The 18,168-nt window shown below is 41.6% G+C and overlaps 2 protein-coding genes across 6 annotated transcripts; both read left to right on the forward strand.

The window, feature by feature from the left end:
- Positions 1 to 157: 157 nt before the first annotated feature.
- glyr1 (glyoxylate reductase 1 homolog (Arabidopsis)) lies at positions 158 to 9,950 on the forward strand. Of its 5 annotated transcripts, none has more exons than XM_084463366.1 (17): positions 158 to 232; positions 724 to 760; positions 889 to 968; positions 1,085 to 1,223; positions 1,737 to 1,847; positions 3,718 to 3,801; positions 4,769 to 4,822; positions 5,265 to 5,315; positions 5,657 to 5,730; positions 5,883 to 5,982; positions 6,433 to 6,543; positions 6,639 to 6,740; positions 7,039 to 7,201; positions 7,907 to 8,086; positions 8,174 to 8,298; positions 8,436 to 8,544; positions 8,789 to 9,950. In XM_084463366.1, exons 1-16 carry the CDS (start codon positions 195 to 197, stop codon positions 8,508 to 8,510), a joined length of 1,524 nt encoding a protein of 507 aa, XP_084319492.1. In that variant the 5' UTR covers positions 158 to 194; the 3' UTR covers positions 8,511 to 8,544; positions 8,789 to 9,950. The 5 variants fall into 5 exon arrangements, with proteins under 5 accessions (XP_084319492.1, XP_084319493.1, XP_084319491.1 ...); XM_084463367.1 differs by having other exon boundaries at positions 9,023 to 9,950; XM_084463365.1 differs by having other exon boundaries at positions 8,436 to 9,950.
- Positions 9,951 to 10,482: 532 nt separating this feature from the next.
- Positions 10,483 to 18,011, forward strand: rogdi (rogdi atypical leucine zipper). Its single transcript, XM_084485196.1, has 11 exons — positions 10,483 to 10,614; positions 11,597 to 11,668; positions 12,848 to 12,930; positions 13,666 to 13,720; positions 13,816 to 13,896; positions 14,229 to 14,324; positions 15,748 to 15,846; positions 16,002 to 16,115; positions 16,563 to 16,612; positions 17,086 to 17,212; positions 17,505 to 18,011. Exons 1-11 carry the CDS (start codon positions 10,540 to 10,542, stop codon positions 17,544 to 17,546), a joined length of 894 nt encoding a protein of 297 aa, XP_084341322.1. The 5' UTR covers positions 10,483 to 10,539; the 3' UTR covers positions 17,547 to 18,011.
- The last annotated feature ends 157 nt before the right edge of the window (positions 18,012 to 18,168 follow it).

The following is an 18,168-nucleotide window of genomic DNA, read 5'->3' on the forward strand; positions in this document are numbered from 1 at the left end:
GTATAATTCAATGTTTCCAATGTTGGACAACCTGGCTTTTCATTCCTATAATATCAAGCTGGAGACTGTTAAAATAAGATGGGATACGACCGCATTCGCCTATTGGAGCATTTCGAGGGCGGAAGTGACGCATGTCGTTACCGTGTCTTCGTCTCTTCCCTGATTCAGTGCGACGTTTTTAGTAAAGGTGCAAGATGGCGACCGTGCATCTGAGAATTGGTGATCTAGTTTGGTGAGATAACATTTATAACACGATCGTTTAGGCTCAATAGCCCCAAAGTGTATGTGCAATCCATTTTAAAAGAGTTAAAAGCCGTTAAAGCCGTTGCGTAGCACGGGACCACCACTTGCACGTATCGCTGTTGTGGTTGTGGTCGTTAACGTTATAAGTAAATCGTTGGTCGCGATCTGAGAGTCGGACTGTTCGCTAATTGTGAACGGTTACGTCATCTGTTATGTCTCTCTGTTTACGTCGCCGTTGTTTAATCCACCGCTGCTTTTTATTACTTTGACGTCCGCATGGAGGATTACTTTCCCCACAGTTGTCGCGTTTCCTTAACTAGCTAAACGGATGTTGTGTATCGTTAGCCTTCCTCCTAACCCTCGAGTGGCTGGTCTTCCGTGTTTACCCGACGACACAACGTATTATCTAGTAGTAACGTGTGTTGTCCAAGGTGAATAAGTTGTGAATAAGAAAGCGTTGTGTGTATGTTTTTAATGCAGGGGGAAACTTGGACGCTACCCACCATGGCCGGGGAAGGTAAGCAGTGACGACTTTTATCAGCAGGCACATAGTGGCCGAGTGTGAGTTGTCTTCACTTGCATTGTCTGTCTAATAAGACGATTATGTATTGATCATATGTTGTAAACATTGTGTTTGCACATCAGGTAGTGAGCCCTCCCAAGGATCTGAAGAAGCCCCGAGGAAAGAAGTGCCACTTTGTGAAATTCTTCGGAACAGAAGACCAGTAAGTGTAAAGAAGGGGGTAGTGGTGACCCTTTCTCCCATTTTTTTTATGATCTAAAAATAGATTTCGACCGTTTTTGCCAATTCCAAATGTTTGTGTTTTCTTGATCTTCACAGTGCATGGATCAAAATTGAACAGCTGAAGCCCTACCACCCCCACAAAGAAGAGATGATCAAGATAAACAAAGGCAAACGTTTCCAGCAGGCAGTGGATGCAGTGGAAGACTTCTTGAAGAAGGCCAAAGGAAAGGAACAGGTGAAGAAACCATTACTCGTACAATAAGAACAGGAGACGTGTGCTACTAATGTGTCTAACATATCTTGCATTTTTTTAAACCCTTTTAATTAATTCTGAATTGGATTTAATGTGTTAACTGGATGACTAGAATACACATTGAATTCAACATAATGCCCAACTGACCATGGTTAATAGGGGCAGTCAAGCTAAATCTATGTTGCATCACCTCAAAAGTTTTGGTCTGCACGTACATGTTGTGTTAAAGAGTGCCATACATTTTTAACTGTTGCATGCTAAACCTGCAAGTGGCCCTTTGAACATGACATGAAAGGAACATGGTTGACTATTTTCATTATGATCAAGCTATTGTAAAAAGTATATTTTTCAGTTACTTCCTCTACACCGATAAATGTTAACTCTCCATCTTATATTGAGCCTGTAACAGAAAAATCAGACTTTTTGTCCAATCCAGTCCTGTGTTATTGATTTGCTCCTGTTAAACCGTTTATCTCTGCTTCTGCTCCTGGACAGGGCTCTGAAGGAAAAGGCGAAACCAAGGGGAAGAAGACCTCTAACAAACCACTGAAGATATTGGAGGAGGACGATGAAGACCTGAGTGCCCTGAGGGATCCGTCTGAGAAGGTTGGTGGGGCACTAATGTGCACAGAGGAGTCTTTGTTAATCTCTCATGGGGGGGCTCACCAAGTGGCGTTACTTCTTCAAGTGTTGCTCTTATAGGGTTTAGAATATGACCTGAACCACACTGGCTTTCTAACCCGTGTCACTCATGGGCTCTGGGAACTGTAGTTGATTATGAGGTGTACACATAAATGGCCCAGCGGTGGAAACCATTCCTACATGCCCCATGGCGTGCAGTGCCTTGGTGTTGATTTTGTAGTTACGATGGATGTGGTACATGGTGTACCCATGTCTCTTAGGCCCCGTCCACACGGGCGAAAACGATCCGTTTTCCTTTGATGTGTTTCAGGAATATCCCCGTAAAGACGGACTCGTTGTGAAAACGCATCGAGCTGTAGAAACGCTGTAGTACATATTCAAGGCCACTGTGTGGCGCTGGTTCTCCACACAAAAAGTGGAGCACATCAAACCTGTGCGCATCAAGCCCATGCGCGTTGTATATAAACATACAGTCGAGAGGGAGAAAGCAGTTGTTAAACCTTTTTAGATTGAGCAGAAATACTTTTTAATGTAACGTTAGTAATTCAATTCAATCCAATTTTCCAAGGGGCTGTATTGCTACAAAAATAATAACAAAGAAAAAAATCAACGCAACTCTAACGTCCCCAGCTGGTGGGGGGGGGGGGGGGGGGGTGATGACATCATCATTTGCGTTTCAGGCGTCCACACGATCTTAACACGAAACCGCATAGGTCAGTTTTTTATCTGAATCCACCCTGGGACCTGGTTTCAGAAAAGTGCGTTTTCGTGCAACGGATCATCTTGACGGTTGGCCCAAACGCACAAGACTTATGCGGTTTCACCAAAAAATCGGCTCCATGTGGACGCGGTCTCAAAAACGTTACAGTTCTGTTCCCAGGTGCTTTTCCGGACATTGACATATCACTTTACTTTAGAATTACTTCCAATACTCATGGTGCATTGTCAATCTATTAAAATCATACAATTATTCTGTTGGCCATGACATTGGTTGTTTTGTAGGTTGAGAGCTTGGTCCACAGTCCATCCCACAGTTCACCTTAATGTTAGCAAAACAGGCAATCCAACAGATAATGTTTGCATCAGCAAGCATGCTATGAACTTGTCAGCTAAGTTGTCACCCTTTCCTCTTTGTCATAACTCACCCAGTCATCCTTATTCTTTCTGCTGATGAACTATCTCCCCCTACGTTCGTTACTTGAGCTAGCTTGTGTTTTTCATTTGACTTTTAACACATCGCTCCTCAGTTGGTTACTTCAGCTCTGAGGTATACGTTACATCTGTGTGTACCATGGATGTGTAATAAGAACATTGTGTATCTGTGGAACACTCAGGTTGACTTCTTATTAGTCCAGCTGTTGTTCTTGTGGTTGTTGTGGTTTTATTGGCTGTGTTTCAAGCTAAAATATAAGCAGAAGATAACATATTTTTTTTGTGATCCTCTGACTTTAATTTTTCTACTACTTGCCCCATAAGAAAATCCAATAGTCCCGTACAAGCGTAACTGCTGAGCCCTGAGGTTGCTATTCATCGCATCATAAGTAGCTAATCAGTTGCATGAGGATGTAGTGTTACCTGAGACTGATTCTTTTTCTTGTCCAAAAGTGAAATCTTGGCAGCTGAAAATATGTCCAACCTTTGTCAGTCCACTCCCCTTCTCCTGGTTCTTTAAAATGATTATGTGAACACAAACATGGTCCTTGAAAGTACAATCGAGTTGCAACCCTCTTTTTTTCCCTGCCCGAAAGAGAAACCTCCCTGAACCCCTGATTTGGCTATTGGTCTCAAGGTCTGCCTTCTGATCCAGAGGTCAATGTGTGTTTCTTCCTTAAAGGACTTAACTGACTCTGACCCAGAGTCCTCCACAGCTGAGAGGCTGGGGACAGGAGCCGCCTCAGGATTCAAATGGAAAAGCAGTGTAGGTGAAATACCCCCCCCCCCCACTTCCCACCAAAGCCTTGCTTGCCTTGCTCTTCTTCTCCCTTGACTTTACACTCTGGCTTTACCCTAATACGGCACCACTTGGAGACTTGCATCCTTTTTCCTTTCCAACTCATCTGCTCTTTTCTGTTCCTGACAACAGAAAGTTAAGTAGGCTATACAGATGTTGGTAACCAGCTCTGAAGATTGTCACAGTGGTATTGATGTACAGTGTGACTAATCAGATTGTTTTAGCGAGCTGGATCTCAGGAGGGATATAGGGAATACATTTTGGCCTGGTTTGGGATGTCAATGATTGAATTGATTTGAAACACAAACTTGGTGCAGCTTGGGTGTTTTTACCAGCTTTTCTTCATTGTCATTGATAAACAGGTTTGTCGGTTGTCATGTTGTTTGATTTCCCTTAAAATATAACCGATCACCTTCAATATATACGTTGAGCCACCCGGGTGTCTACTGTTGGTTTGATTGGGTCTTGACAACATGTTTGTATGTCCTATTGGGTCCAACATGTTATGATAGGTAGCCTAGCTGCCCAAACTATGCAAAATACCCCATTGAAGGTAAACATAAACCTGCTGTGGTTCGAATGGGTGTATGTGCGACACCCAAGTGGACCGTGTTTGTTTTGCCCCAGGCATTCTTGAAAGCACTGCAAGGGTTTTCAAGCGATGTCTAAAGTTGCATTGTATTGCGGTGATGTGTGTATGTGCACTTTGTGTCCGTCAAGTTCCCGATCCACCTTCTCCAGCTTTCACCCGACCCTACTCTGACATTTGATGTACCTCGTTTTAAAAAGCTGCATGGTTGAAGTTACTTTTTGATTCAAGTTTGATGTAAGATTATACCCTTATTATTCCTGAACATGGCTTTTTATTTTATGTGAGTTGGGTTAATGCGTGCCCTGTGCAACGTCTTTTTAATTCAAACTCTGTTATTTTTAGCCTGTGAAGGATGACCCACATTTCCACCACTTCCTCCTGAGCCAGTCTGAGAAGGTAAGAGCGAAGGTTTCTTTGGTTTTACACATGTGTTTTGACTCTGGGATTTGAAGCAATCATATCCTCTTGGGAGTTTCCCATGCTGTAGCCATGGTAATCCAACCGATCACATCATCACTCACCGAAAAATTTAAATGATACATTCAACTCATAATTGGGGATTTCATGGTTACGATGACCAAGTTACAAGCTGTCTGGTCCGTCAAATATCTCCTTTTATCTCCTTTTATATTCACATATGCTTGGCTTCATCAAAGCATGTTCATGAAATCCATGAGCGAAAAAGGGTATACGACTATCTGGTTAACCAAGAGTGACCAGTGTGAAAGTGTATAAGTGTATTCTCTGACCAAATGATTAAATAGCTATACTCTCTTCTGTGTCTATGGGCTGTTTCCCTCTGCAAGCCTTTTCATTAAAACGTCCCTACTTCCTACAGCCTGCCTCTTCAATGGAACCCATCAGCAAGCGTCTGAAAATTATTGAAGAGGTAAAGAAATGTAATTGTTTCTTTCAAAGTATTATGAAAGGGAAGAATGACCATCTGTAAGTGTCTTGCTCAATGAAGAGATAATAAGTTGCTATCATACTTGCGTATCTATTTTATTTGATTACTTATTATCATTGTATGTTTGCTTTAGCTTTCTGCTAAATCTTAAACACATTGCACTTTCTTCTTAACTTTGCCTTTTGTTTTCTGTTACTTATCTATTTTATTTCATTGTTTAATTCCATTGTATGACTATGTTTCAATGTGCAGAACTTTGAGTCTGCCTCGTGTATAAATAAAGTTGCCTTGCCTTACTGAGCCTGACGCTGGTCTTTGTCCAGGACACCAGTTCCACATCTATCCAAGCAGCAGACAGCACCGCCATCAATGGAAGCATCACACCTACGGATAAACGGTATTAATACCCTAAATACTCTCTTTGCAAACCAAAAACATCTTATTTAATTTTCAATGTCAAAGCTGTATTGATTAATCATGATATGTATTCAATTGGAAGGGAAGGCCGTGTTGCTGATGCAGTTTTCTTTGTGATGTTCTTCTCTTCAGGATAGGTTTCCTAGGGCTGGGTCTAATGGGCAGCGGCATCGTCTCCAACTTGTTAAAGATGGGTCATGTGGTCACCGTGTGGAACCGCACCGCAGAAAAGGTTGGTCTGCTGCTGCCTTCCCATTGCTCAAACTTCAGTTTTTTATGGCTTAGCTCACGACTGACAAAGCCAACATACAAAAAAGGAACAGACCCATAATTAGTATTATTAATGAGATGAAGATGTGACTTGGTGTGGTTATTCAAGTGTCTACGGTATTTCTATGGAGGAAGATGCGACTGGTTGTTATAGGGTCCATTGTATTGTATTGTTAAAGAGGAAGATGTGACTGGTTATTAAAGAGTCTATTTTGTTGTTATGGAGGAGGATGTGTCAGATTATAAAATGGACGATTGTATTGTTATAGAGGAAGATGTCACTGGTTATTAAAGGGTCTATGTTATTGTTATGAAGGAATATGGGACTCCTGAAGGAATATGGGACACCTGCTGATACACTTGCCTGTTTGGTCAACGCAAGTGCTTATGTCTGCCTCCTCTTGGTTACCAGTGTGACCTGTTTATCCAGGAGGGTGCCAGGCTAGGCCGCACCCCCGCAGAGGTCGTCTCCATGTGCGACATCACATTCTCCTGTGTTTCCGACCCAAAGGCTGCTAAGGATGTGAGTATGTGGAAAGGGACACAAAGGCCAGCATTTGAAACGGGCCGCTTGTTACATTCAAAGTATAACGTCAAATGGTTCTTCCTTCCCTCTAGCTGGTCCTAGGCCCGAGCGGAGTCCTGCAGGGGATAAGACCCGGGAAGTGCTACGTAGAGATGTCCACGGTAGACCCCGAGACCATTGCAGAACTCTCCCAGGTACACTCAAAAAAACAGTTCCAAGGGGGCGTCTCTAAAAAATCGTTTTGCTTTTCCATCTAAATGTATTTTCTATGGCACGTTCTCCTTCAGCATGTACTCGTACGACCCCTTAGCTGACTTGTATTCGGGTCCGTCCTCCACTGTATAGTTGATCACAAAAAAAAGTTCAAGGGGTTTTCTCTTAAAATCGTTTCACGTTTTCGATCTAGTTTTGTAAATTTATTTTCTATTGCATGTTCTCCTTCAGCACGTACTTGTATACGACCCCCTAGCTGATGTGTATTCCTCTGTGCAGTCGATCACCACCAGGGGCGGGCGGTTCCTGGAGGCCCCCGTGGCGGGCAGCCAGCAGCTGTCCAACGACGGCATGCTGGTCATCCTGGCAGCCGGCGACCGCAGCGTCTACGAGGACTGCAGCAGCTGCTTCCAGGCCATGGGCAAGAGCTCCTTCTTTCTGGGTATGCTCATGTCTCGTGTTTTTAAAGGGGACATATTATACCACCAGGTGTGAGTGTGTTTAGCCATTCCAAATCGGCCTCTTCTGACATCACGCGTGTCCACCTAGATGTATGCTGCATAGATCAGGTCTACCAGCCTACCCAGTGGACTGTAGCAAATGTTGCTTGTTTATCCATCATACATCTAGGTGGACACGCCCACTTGTGAGATTTTCAAAACGGCTTGTAATGGCTAATCACACTCAAACCTGGTGGTATAATATGTCACCTTTCTAAGACCTTTTTACCTCCTAATGAATGGTTTCATTGTCGTGTGATGACCCGATTACAATAGTGGATAATGTCTGGTTGATTGGATCGACATGAGCCTTCTGGTCCTACCTCTAGACATGCTTTTATCTTCTTTTTAATCCTCTATGCTTGGCTTCATCAAAACATTATAAATGAGTGAAAGAGGTACAACAAACGACTGGTTGGCCAAGTTTGTCTAGTGTTTAAGTGTATTCTCTGACCACATGATTCAATAGGTATTCCCTCAATCAGCTGCAGACCAACAGAGTATTCAGCGTTTGAAATGATAACAACATCATGAATCACTAATCAATCCAAAATAATTTAGGAACTTAATTAAAAAAATAATTTCCAACTTAAGTTGCAAACCAACCTAAACCCATGTTTATTTGAATCAAATGTATTTTACTTCAGGTGAAGCGGGAAATGCAGCAAAGATGATGCTCATTCTGAACATGGTGCAGGGCAGCTTCATGGCAACCATCGCTGAAGGCCTGACCCTGGCCCAGGCCACCGGCCAATCCCAACAGACCCTCCTGGACATCCTTTGCCAGGGACAGATGGCCAGCACCTTTGTGGATCAGAAATGCCAAAGTAGGTCCTCTCATAAAATACCACCAATAAAACAATTGTCACCCCGATTTAAATATGCTGACTAACGTATTTCCCTGCATTTTGAAGACATCCTTCAGGGCAACTTCAAGCCAGACTACTATTTGAAACACATTCAGAAGGACCTTCGGTTAGCCATATCCATGGGGGACATGGCCAACCACCCGACTCCAATGGCGGCCGCTGCCAACGAGGTGAGCTTTCTCTCCCTGTGCTTTCTCTCCCTGCACCAACAGTTTGTGTCCATGAATGGATGAATACTGGTTACGCAACCATTGAACTCACCACTGCAAGTCCTTACACCTGCTCCTGTTTGTTTACTGCTTTTTAGGTGTACAAAAGGGCAAAGGCACTGGACCAATCAGACAACGACATGTCCGCAGTCTACAGGGCCTACATTCACTAGGCTGAAGTGTGACCTGTGGGAACCCCACACACTCGTACGTCCTCGATTTCCATAGTTTTTGTAGTTGTTGTTTTTTGTTTTCATTTTAAAATTGCCTGGCACCTGTTTTTTTTATTTTATTTTCCTTGCCCACAAGCTGGAGGGAGGGAGAGGGCAAGAGAGAGAGCGAGGGAGGGAAAGAAGGAGGGAGCTCTTATGCCACAGGCTGTATTTGTTTTGTGTATTGCACTGATGAAATTGTCCCACACAAATGTTTGGTCATTTTTCCCCACTTCTAGGGCAGCTGTCTGATCCTGATTCTGATTCTAGCTCCCATATGTAATCCTGTTTCTCTACGAGCAGAAAAGCTAAAGCCCTTGTGATTAGCAGGGAGTTAAAAAAAAAAAAGACAGAATAAACAGCTCTCCTAGGTTGTGTGGGTGCACAAAGGATAACTATGAAATCATCTCTAATTTAAACATGCATATTGGCTAGGCTAACTCTGAACCTTAGTTGTTTTTTTTTACGCCTAGGATAATGTGAGAAGTGACGAGAACACGCCCGGAACATTGCCTTAATATTGTAACCCTGAAGTCGTTCGATATGTCTTTTATTTATTTATTTTTAACAAGGTTGTTGTGCATCTCTTCTACATATTTGATAAAACCTGTGCTTTAAAATTGTACAATTTACCTGACCAGATCAATGACGGTGGCAGATTTGTTTAAACGCCTTAAAATGCAGTAATACTTTATTTTGTGAAGCTGATTATTATTTTTTCCTGAATATGAAATCTTTTTAACAGTTGGAGTGTTTGTGTTCCGTTACTTTTAAACTTTTTCCGATATAATTATATGATGTTTTCTTTAGTCAGTGAATTTAAGATAGGTTTGCATAAGTTGTCTCTTTTTCTGTCAGTTTAGTAAATATCTTTAATTCTCGACACATAGAAACAATGAAACAGGGTGTGGGTGTGTCAGGTTAATGTTTGAATGATTCGGTTTTTACACTAACCTGACATAGGATATCAATGGGAAATCATAGAGCCAGTTGGCAATTTTACTGTGCTTAAGTTTAATGACCATAAACACCGTATTTTTTCTTTCCCCATACCTCCAATTTGAAAAAGATGTTTCCCCCCCCCAAAAAAATGTTGGCTCCTTATTACCACACTTTTCTAATGTAACTTGAGTTTCTGAAAAAGTGTCATGTAAATATCACTTCATGATTGGGAGGGGGGAGCGTGGGGATAAAATGGACATACTCTGGAGTCTTTTTTTCAGTTCACCTTGAATTGGTTTATCAATGTCTGGCTTACATTTCATGGCTTATTATATTGAAATAACGATTAAATTAATTGGTCCCATGAGAGGCTGGAGGGTGAAACTATAGCTTTAGTAATATTTATAATTTCTGGACAAGAAAATCTGTTTATCTTCATTAAATCCTCTCCTAATTGATGACGTGTGGCCTTTTTCTTTCGGTCTCATTTTTATGTAGAAACCAAGTGAGTTTTAAGTAATCTGTGCTGAACAAAATTATTTTGTTATTCTGTAAAGTAGCTCTATATTATCATTTACTTATTTTAAATAAGTAAATGATAATATAGAGCTACTTTACAGAGTAGACGGTTTAGGATTCATTTAACAAAACTGAATGTATTAACAAAAACACTAATGCTTGTGAACGACTGGCACAACCTCGCACAAAGTTAGGTTTGGAGTATTATTTCCTATTTCCCTCATAGCTTGTTAAATCCAATACACTTGAACACTCATACGTTCATAAAGGTTCGAACAAACGCATCTCTATGCTGCCGTCCGTCAACAGTGCATCTTGTGTGCGCAACAATGTGACTCAATGAACGCGTTACTATATAGTCCATAGCTGTCCCGCTACGCCTGGGCGAAGGAGGTCAATCTGACCAATGGCCCTTCTGACGGAGGATTAGTGGGCGGGGCTTACGTTGATCAGCGTCTCAGCGTCAGCAGCACAACACGGCCAGGAGAAGGAGAACCGCAGCGACGCATTCTGCCTCTATTTAGTTAACATGTTAAACCCTCAGAGGTCCCTGTCCGAACTGCCTAAGATGTCTGCTGCCAACCAGGTGGAGCGAGCAGTGATGGTAAGCTGTCCTGTCTGCAACGTTGCACACTGTTATTTAGCTGCTTTGCTAGCGGGTTAGCTGACTGACTGACCGACAGACATAACTGCAATTCATTATTTTCAGGATCAATTTATATTGCTTTTCAGCAGGAAGAGCAATCAGGGGAATTATGTATATATGGCCGTGCAAAGAAAGCATCACTGCATGTTACATTTATTGCGTTCGTTGAAGCCTTTATTATTATCAGGCCAACTAGCCTTAATCCACCATAGTTGCGATTTTTATCAACTACACATTTGGCTTTCTGACTGGAAATATTTGGCATTATATACTTTTCAAACATCTACTATAGTGGTATTGTGTACATTGTGCACACGGTCTTGAAGGCTACCCTGCCCATGGGATCACATTATAATAAGAACTGCCCCCTATAGGTCGTTGCGATGCCTGTAGCGGGACATTGTAATCAAGGTTTCTGTCGTGCGATTAGCATAAATCTAATTTACGTGGGTTCCGATTACTAAGGGTAATGGCCTGAGTTTAAGAGTGAACGAATGGTTAATATATGCGAATGTGGAGTGTCTGGTTAGCGTTTGAGAAGTTATGTTTGTAACTAAGGATGCATTACAATGGACATGGAATGTATGCAAGGCAAATTGTACGGGGCATAACTTTACACCCTAAATGTAGGGTAAACATATGTGTAGCAGACTTTCGTTGTTTTAATATATATATATGTATATTTTAATGATAGTCCTTTCTTGGTTTATTAAATGTGCTTTTTACCTTTTTGTGAAGGACTTTGAATGACCTTGTGTTTCAATGGTTCTGTATAAATAAGTTAACTTGTGATGCAAATTACACATTTCATTAAGTATTGTTTGATGTCTGTCAGTATGTTATTATGTGATTGCCTGGTTACGGCAAGCACACACTGTTCTGTTTATAGTGAGAACCACTAATTTGAAGCAACATGTTTTCTGCCTGTTTGTTTATGCAGGAGGAGGAATTCAACTGGCTACTGAAGGAAGAGGTACACTCTGTACTAAAGCAGCTACAGGACATCCTCAAGGTACACATCAACTCTTACTTGTGCAAAGATACTTTTCAATTTATTTATTTAAAATACATGTGAAGGTGGGGTGGAAGCGCATCTGGGCATATGTAAAACCGCACCCAAAATGAAATGCAAAAAAGATTGTGTTAACTGGTATTGACGAGTAAAACGTGACAACATGACCCTGTAACTGTTGCAAAGCAATACCTTATCAAGGGTGTTTGACCTCAATGCACACGAGCACCCACCTGCAGCTATTTGAAAGAAAATGGTGTTTACATTTGAGCTGCAGTGTTGGTTAAACCTCTCCATAACAAAACAATGACAGGGGTGGGAGGTTAAGTGGGGTATAGGTTGAAATACTCCCAACATGGAACAACGTGAAGAGCTATTACCCACAGGGCATCTACATTCTATTTGAGAAATTGTGTATTAAGTTATCACCTTCAGTGAAATCCTCAGCACAGTGTGAGGATTTCACTGAAGGTGATAACTTAATAGTGTAAGTAGGCTGAAGATACTTCAAGATACTTCTGGTTTAAACTTCCTGTGGAGTATTTCAGTTCTCTCTTGTGTACTTAGATCCCTGTTGCAAGCCTATTTCACACTAATGCCAGACTGATGTCAGAAGTTCAGGGTTATTGTAATTCCGAACAGTAGAATTGCAATTGCATTGTCTTGATCCACTTGATCATTACAACATACGCTTCTAGCATAAAGATACAACTTTTATAAAGGTTAGGCTCACTGCTAAATACATTGAAATGAAATGTTAGTTTTAATACATGAATATGACTGCTTTATTGTTTGTCATCTTAATGGTGTATGTAGTGCTGTAGGTAAACCTGGGGTATACATCATGCGCGTGTAGCCCTGGTTCATCCTGTAGGAACCTCTGGTTGCCCTTCACAAAACCCACAACTTACTCGTCACGTAAAAGGACCTCGAAGTGCTTTACAGTAAACGTCTCACATTCACCCGTTCATAACTGAAGGCAGCGTCAGCAATGCAAGGCTACAGCCAGCTTGTTGGGAACATATAGGGTTTGCTGCCTTGCTCAGGGAGACCTCAACACATGGCTAGAAGGAGCTGGGGCACAAACCAGCAACCTTCCAATAGCCAGACAACCTGCTCTCCCATCTTATCGTCACCTACACTAACTAAGCTGCATTGTTCCTTCTCTGTTGTTTCTAGGAGGCGTCCAGGCGCTTCTCCATGCCAACAACAGGCCTGGACGGCCAGGTCAAACAGGAGAACTTCATCCTTGGCAGCACAACGTAAGATCAACATATATTATTAATATTTTATATTTATGGCATTTAGCAGACGCTTTGGTCGAAAGTGATGTAAAACCACTCATACACACATTCACACACCAACGGCTCAACCACGTCTGCTCGTCAGGAGCAGTAAGGGTGAGGTGTCTTTCTCAGGGACACCTTGACACTCCGGGAATCGAACTAGCAACCTTCCGGATACAACTTGCGCTACCTCCTGAGCTACTGCCACTTACCATATGTGGGATGAATGAATGTTTTACTTTTGTACAACTTAGATCTTAAAGGCTCTGTAGGTAAGATTCAAGAGCTATAATTTGAGTCTCATTCGTTGGTAATGCCAGAGCAGTCCATCAGCTATGAGTGAGTTAAATGCTCTGTGAGAATATCTGTTCTGGTTGACTGCACGCCTGCCTCTGCGTGAGACTATTTAGTTTTGTTGACTTCTACCTGACTAGTGAGCTATTATGGTATGTCTGTCCTGATTGGTTGGCTGTTAATCACATGGGTGCACACAGCGTTACCAAAGCTCCACCACAGGTGGATGGTGAAGAAACAGAGAAGGCGAGCAGAGGGTTTGGGGGTTGTTTATTTTCAAGATCATACTTTATTCTGCTCTCTCTCTCTTTACAACTAACAAATCTTACACACAACACATTTTAATATTCCTACCTACTGCAGCTTGGTTGCTTAGCTGAGTAAATCAAAGTACCGCTGTCTCCACCTTTCCTCCAGAATGGACCAGGTGAAAGGGGTGCTCACTCTTCAAGGAGAGGCTCTCACCCAAGCCGTAAGTGACTTCCACTGGGGTGTGAGGGCCGGGTCAAACATGCGCATCCCTTTAAGCCAAACGTCTTCTTATCTATTGCTATGTTTGTTTTATAGGATATAAACCTGAAAGTATCCAAAAGTAGCCAAGTTCTCCATTTTCAATTTCGGGACGACAAGCAGTGGAAACTGCAGCAGGTATGTTTGACGTATTTCAGCGTTGTTTACACTTAACCACCACCATTGTCCACTTATTTACATTGAAAATATATGGATATATTTATTGACATAGACTACGTGTTATGTGGTTTGAGCCCAAATCTGAGCCTATTTTAAGTGTTCTTGAAATAGTCGTGTGCTATGGTAAAAAGGTTAAATTCTCATCAAAAAAATCTACTGGAGATACATTTTTTATATCAGACTGTTCAGGTATACCTTGATAAAACCAAAAGGCTGCGTTCAGGGTCCGAGAATGATGCGAGGGTTTGACGCCCTAACCTAATGTACCCTAAATCTTCTCTCTGGTGCAGATCCAAGATGCCAGAAACCACGTGAACCAAGCACTGCAGCTGCTGAGTAGCAGAGACGAGAGCTACCACTTTAAAACCGGCGCTGAAGTGAACAAGGTTGGTTGTCCGGATCAGATCACCCACACCCTGATCCCCCTAATGTTACAGAACAGAGGGTGAACTTCCCCTGTTCTGTAAAATGAACTGGGGATATCTGTTGACTTCAACCTTTCACCCGTCTTTCCAGCGAGGGGCCTGCACTTTTCCACCTACATGGACGAGTATACACAAATATGTACATGTGTGTATTATACATGTACATATATAATGTACATGTATACATGTTTTCTTCACAACATGTTCTCACTCTGCCTTTTTAACTAGATCTCTGACACACAAGTGCTTACTTGCTGTTAATGCATTTGTTTTCTGAGTGGAGCGGCCCTCCTAAATGGAATGGACTCTACCAATTACCTGGAATACTGCTACTCATTTAGTATAGATGTGTGTGTGTCTATAAATGGATGGATGGATAGATGGATAGATAGCTCAACTGATCGCAGTAAGGAAGATCCTTATTTTTGTATCTTTATATAACCCAAGCAGGGCTTGAGCAAGTAATCTTGCTCAACAACACTTGTACACGAGTTGAGGACCAAACCGGCAATCTTTGGATTGCGAGACAACCTACTCTACAACGTTCTAAGCTTATGCGTATATCAATAGCCTTAAGCTAATACCGCTGTTACTGGTAGCCTAGGATTAGTGGTGTAAATGTAAACAGTGACTAGGCCTGGGCAATAAAACAATAAATTATCGTATTGTGATAGACTTTTGATCAATATCAATATAAAACATGTTCAGTATATATCGATAAGCGACTGGACCACCGGATCTAGCAGCTGGGTTTGTTACACAAACACGCTTCCATACTTATTTACAATAGTAGAGTGTTTTTCATCGTTGTATCGACATTGGAGTATTTATCAATGAAGAACAGTGGAAGGTCGTATTACGTGTTAAACGGAAGTGTTTAAATCCAGCATGGTAAATCCTAATCTTTTAAGGTCATTAAAATTATCAATAGTTATCGATATCGATCAATATGATCAAGTTATATCGTGATATGTCTTTCAGCCGTATCGCCCAGGACTAACAGTGACTACCCATGACGGTCTGGGAGGAAGATGTCTGTTTTTTTAATGGTGTAATTTCTTGTTGGGACGTGCCGTGCGTCTTGCATTTTATGCATGATTGGCTGAATTACTGATTATTAAATTTTTACCAGCAGTATAGTTTATTTAATCTTAAGCTGCTGTAACGCCTGCATGCCCCTCACATGATTAATCCTTTATCAGGCATGACCTGTGGGGTGGACAATTTTATGTAAATACTTATTTACATACATACATACTTCTTGTTTGAAACCATCTCCGAAAATAGTGTGTGTGTGAGCGTGTGCGTATGAGTGTGTGTGTTATGCATGGACCAGCACGTGTACACTAACACCTCTTCTGCTGCTGCTGCTCCTTGTCCATAGCTCATGGATGCGGTGATGCTGCAACTGGCGCGAGCACGCAACCGCCTTACCACCCCGGCCTCCATGACACTACCTGAGCTAGCTACCAGCGGCCTGATGGTAAAACAGAAAAAAGCTCTAGCTGAAAACAATGTCATGTGGCGTTGCATCATGTTTTGTTTCCCCCAGAAATGAACATCCTGTGGTCTCTCTCTCTCTCTCTCACTCACTCTCTCACGTTCTGACTTTCTCTCTGACTCTCTTTGACTCACTAGAAAATGTTCTCGCCTCCGATGCCGGGGGACGTCATGGTGAATTTCTACATCAACCTCAGCAAGCTGTGTCTCGCCGTGTACCAGCTTCATGTGCTGCAGCCAAACACAACCAAGGCAAGGCTTTGGATACACATACTCATACACACGCTCACTTGGCACAATGTTCACTTGACTCATAGCTCAATCCATCAGACGTATTGATCCTTTTCTGTTGTCTCTTCTAATGTTGGTAAAGACCAAGTGGAGAATTTCTTAAAGGGGCAGATAACCCAACATTATTTATTTATAATGTGGTAATGTCATTTTGCAACTGGTACTAAAATAAGAATAGAAAAGAAGTGTAAATTCTTCTGTGTTCCGTTGAAGGGACAACAACAACAGTATTAGCTTAAAAAGAAAAGTACAATAAAGTTGCTGTTGTTCTCACCCAGGGGGATAACTAGGCCACTCTCCTTCCTAGAACTCCCAAAACTGTTTTGTTTGGTTTTATTTTTTTTTAATTTCATAGTATTAAAATCTTTACTGAAGATTTAATAGTCGCCATTTTTTCCTCTTTTTCAGAATTTCAAGCCAGCCGGAAGCTCAGTGTTGCACAATCCTGGATCCACATTGTAAGTCTTCTTTTATTTCCAGAAGTTCTTTCCAGGGTTAGAATGGACATTGAATCCACTACCACACTGAATGTTCCTAAGTCTATCAAAAAGTTCAGGATTTTACTAAAGCTTGAATATGCATTATCTCCAAATACTCATGGACGCTTACTTCAACAGTTGAACGTCAATGCGGTGTGGTCACAAGGAGCATTGTACTATTTATAGAATTTCTTAGTTTACGCAAGTATTTGTGTTCTGGTCAAAGAGGCGCAATTAGATGCGGCTTATAACACGGAGCGGTTAATTTGTGGTATTTTTAAAAATACAACCTGTTTAACCCCTCCTGCTTCTTAGCGGAGCAGATGTTTCATTAGTGCAGGGTCTACCTGTCCTTTACCTGGGGGTCTAGTCTCATTGAGCATCACCCACTCCTTGACAGCCGTGGCCTGTTCCGCCCCCCCCTAACCTAACACACATGATCTGTGTTCCAGCGAGCTGAACAACAACCGCTTCGAGGTAAGCCACGTCCACAAGGTGGAGTGCGTGGTGCCCTGGCTCAACGACACGCTGGTCTTCTTCACCATCTCTCTGCAACTCTGCCAGCAGCTCAAGGACAAAGTGAGTAGCACAACGGTGGTACCTGAAGTCTACAATAACGCTTTACTATGTTTTGTGACGGGCTAATCTACCAGGGTGTGGCACCAGTGAAAAATGTTGGTTATTTTCGATTGCCGGATTTGAAGTAAAGGCACTAAAGATGAACGTGTGTATTGCTCATCTTTACTGTGAATTCTTTGTTTATAGCCAATCTGGGTCAGCAAGTCAGTAGATAGAAATACTTGAAAAGAAATGTAGCTTTTCCTGTAACTTTTAATTTCTTCACTAATTTATAAATCTCCACACTTCACAGATATCCGTGTTCTCCAGTCTCTGGAACTACAGACCCTTTTAACTGCCAGCGCAAAATAAATTATATATATATATATATATATATATATATATGAAAAACCAAATTGATGTCTTGGAAATACCACGTGTGTATATATAGTCAATGTGTTTTGAGGTCTTGTTCTTCAGTTGCAAATGGAGTCAGCTCAAGAGAACCCATTTCAGTATTGACCATTGTCAATTTATCAGTGAGCCTTACTTGTCCACCCTCTTGAAGTGGAATGATTTCTACATAAGTGCGTCTATCTGGAGAAGAAAATTGGTTTGTGTTTCTGCTTACTTAACTAAAACAACCCAACTTTCTAGTTTGCTGTTCTAGTATTGAGACAAAACAAAGCCCTGACTTAAATAAGCTAATGGAAGGTAAATGTGTCGTAAATATTTATGCAATCATTCCAGTTTGTTTTGTGTATACATTTTGTATTTATTTGTTGTTACTTGTCTTGATGATTACCTGTGAAACTAATCATTTTGTGAAGATATAAATTATATATATATATACACTATAAATTATTAATCCATTGTCTGTGCAATAAATTCATTTCAGAAGGATTTTCCTCAAATTTTCCTCTCTTTGCTTTAGATCCAACCAACAATGATTTCAAAACTCCTCATTTGTAAAACAC

Source organism: Micromesistius poutassou (assembly GCF_964030765.1).
Source record: "Micromesistius poutassou genome assembly, chromosome: 1".
NCBI lineage: Eukaryota > Metazoa > Chordata > Actinopteri > Gadiformes > Gadidae > Micromesistius > Micromesistius poutassou.

What these genes read in the sequence shown, in the direction of transcription:
- glyr1 (XM_084463365.1), top strand. Translation starts at nt 195, where the DNA reads ATGGCGACCGTGCATCTGAGAATTGGTGATCTAGTTTG. An exon ending in TTCTTCGGAACAGAAGACCA is followed by an intron (nt 969 to 1,084) that starts GTAAGTGTAAAG and finishes TGATCTTCACAG; the next exon opens with TGCATGGATCAAAATTGAAC. An exon ending in CCATTGCAGAACTCTCCCAG is followed by an intron (nt 6,741 to 7,038) that starts GTACACTCAAAA and finishes TCCTCTGTGCAG; the next exon opens with TCGATCACCACCAGGGGCGG.
- rogdi (XM_084485196.1), top strand. Translation starts at nt 10,540, where the DNA reads ATGTTAAACCCTCAGAGGTCCCTGTCCGAACTGCCTAAGATGTCTGCT. An exon ending in GAGAGGCTCTCACCCAAGCC is followed by an intron (nt 13,721 to 13,815) that starts GTAAGTGACTTC and finishes TTTGTTTTATAG; the next exon opens with GATATAAACCTGAAAGTATC. An exon ending in TAGCTACCAGCGGCCTGATG is followed by an intron (nt 15,847 to 16,001) that starts GTAAAACAGAAA and finishes TTGACTCACTAG; the next exon opens with AAAATGTTCTCGCCTCCGAT.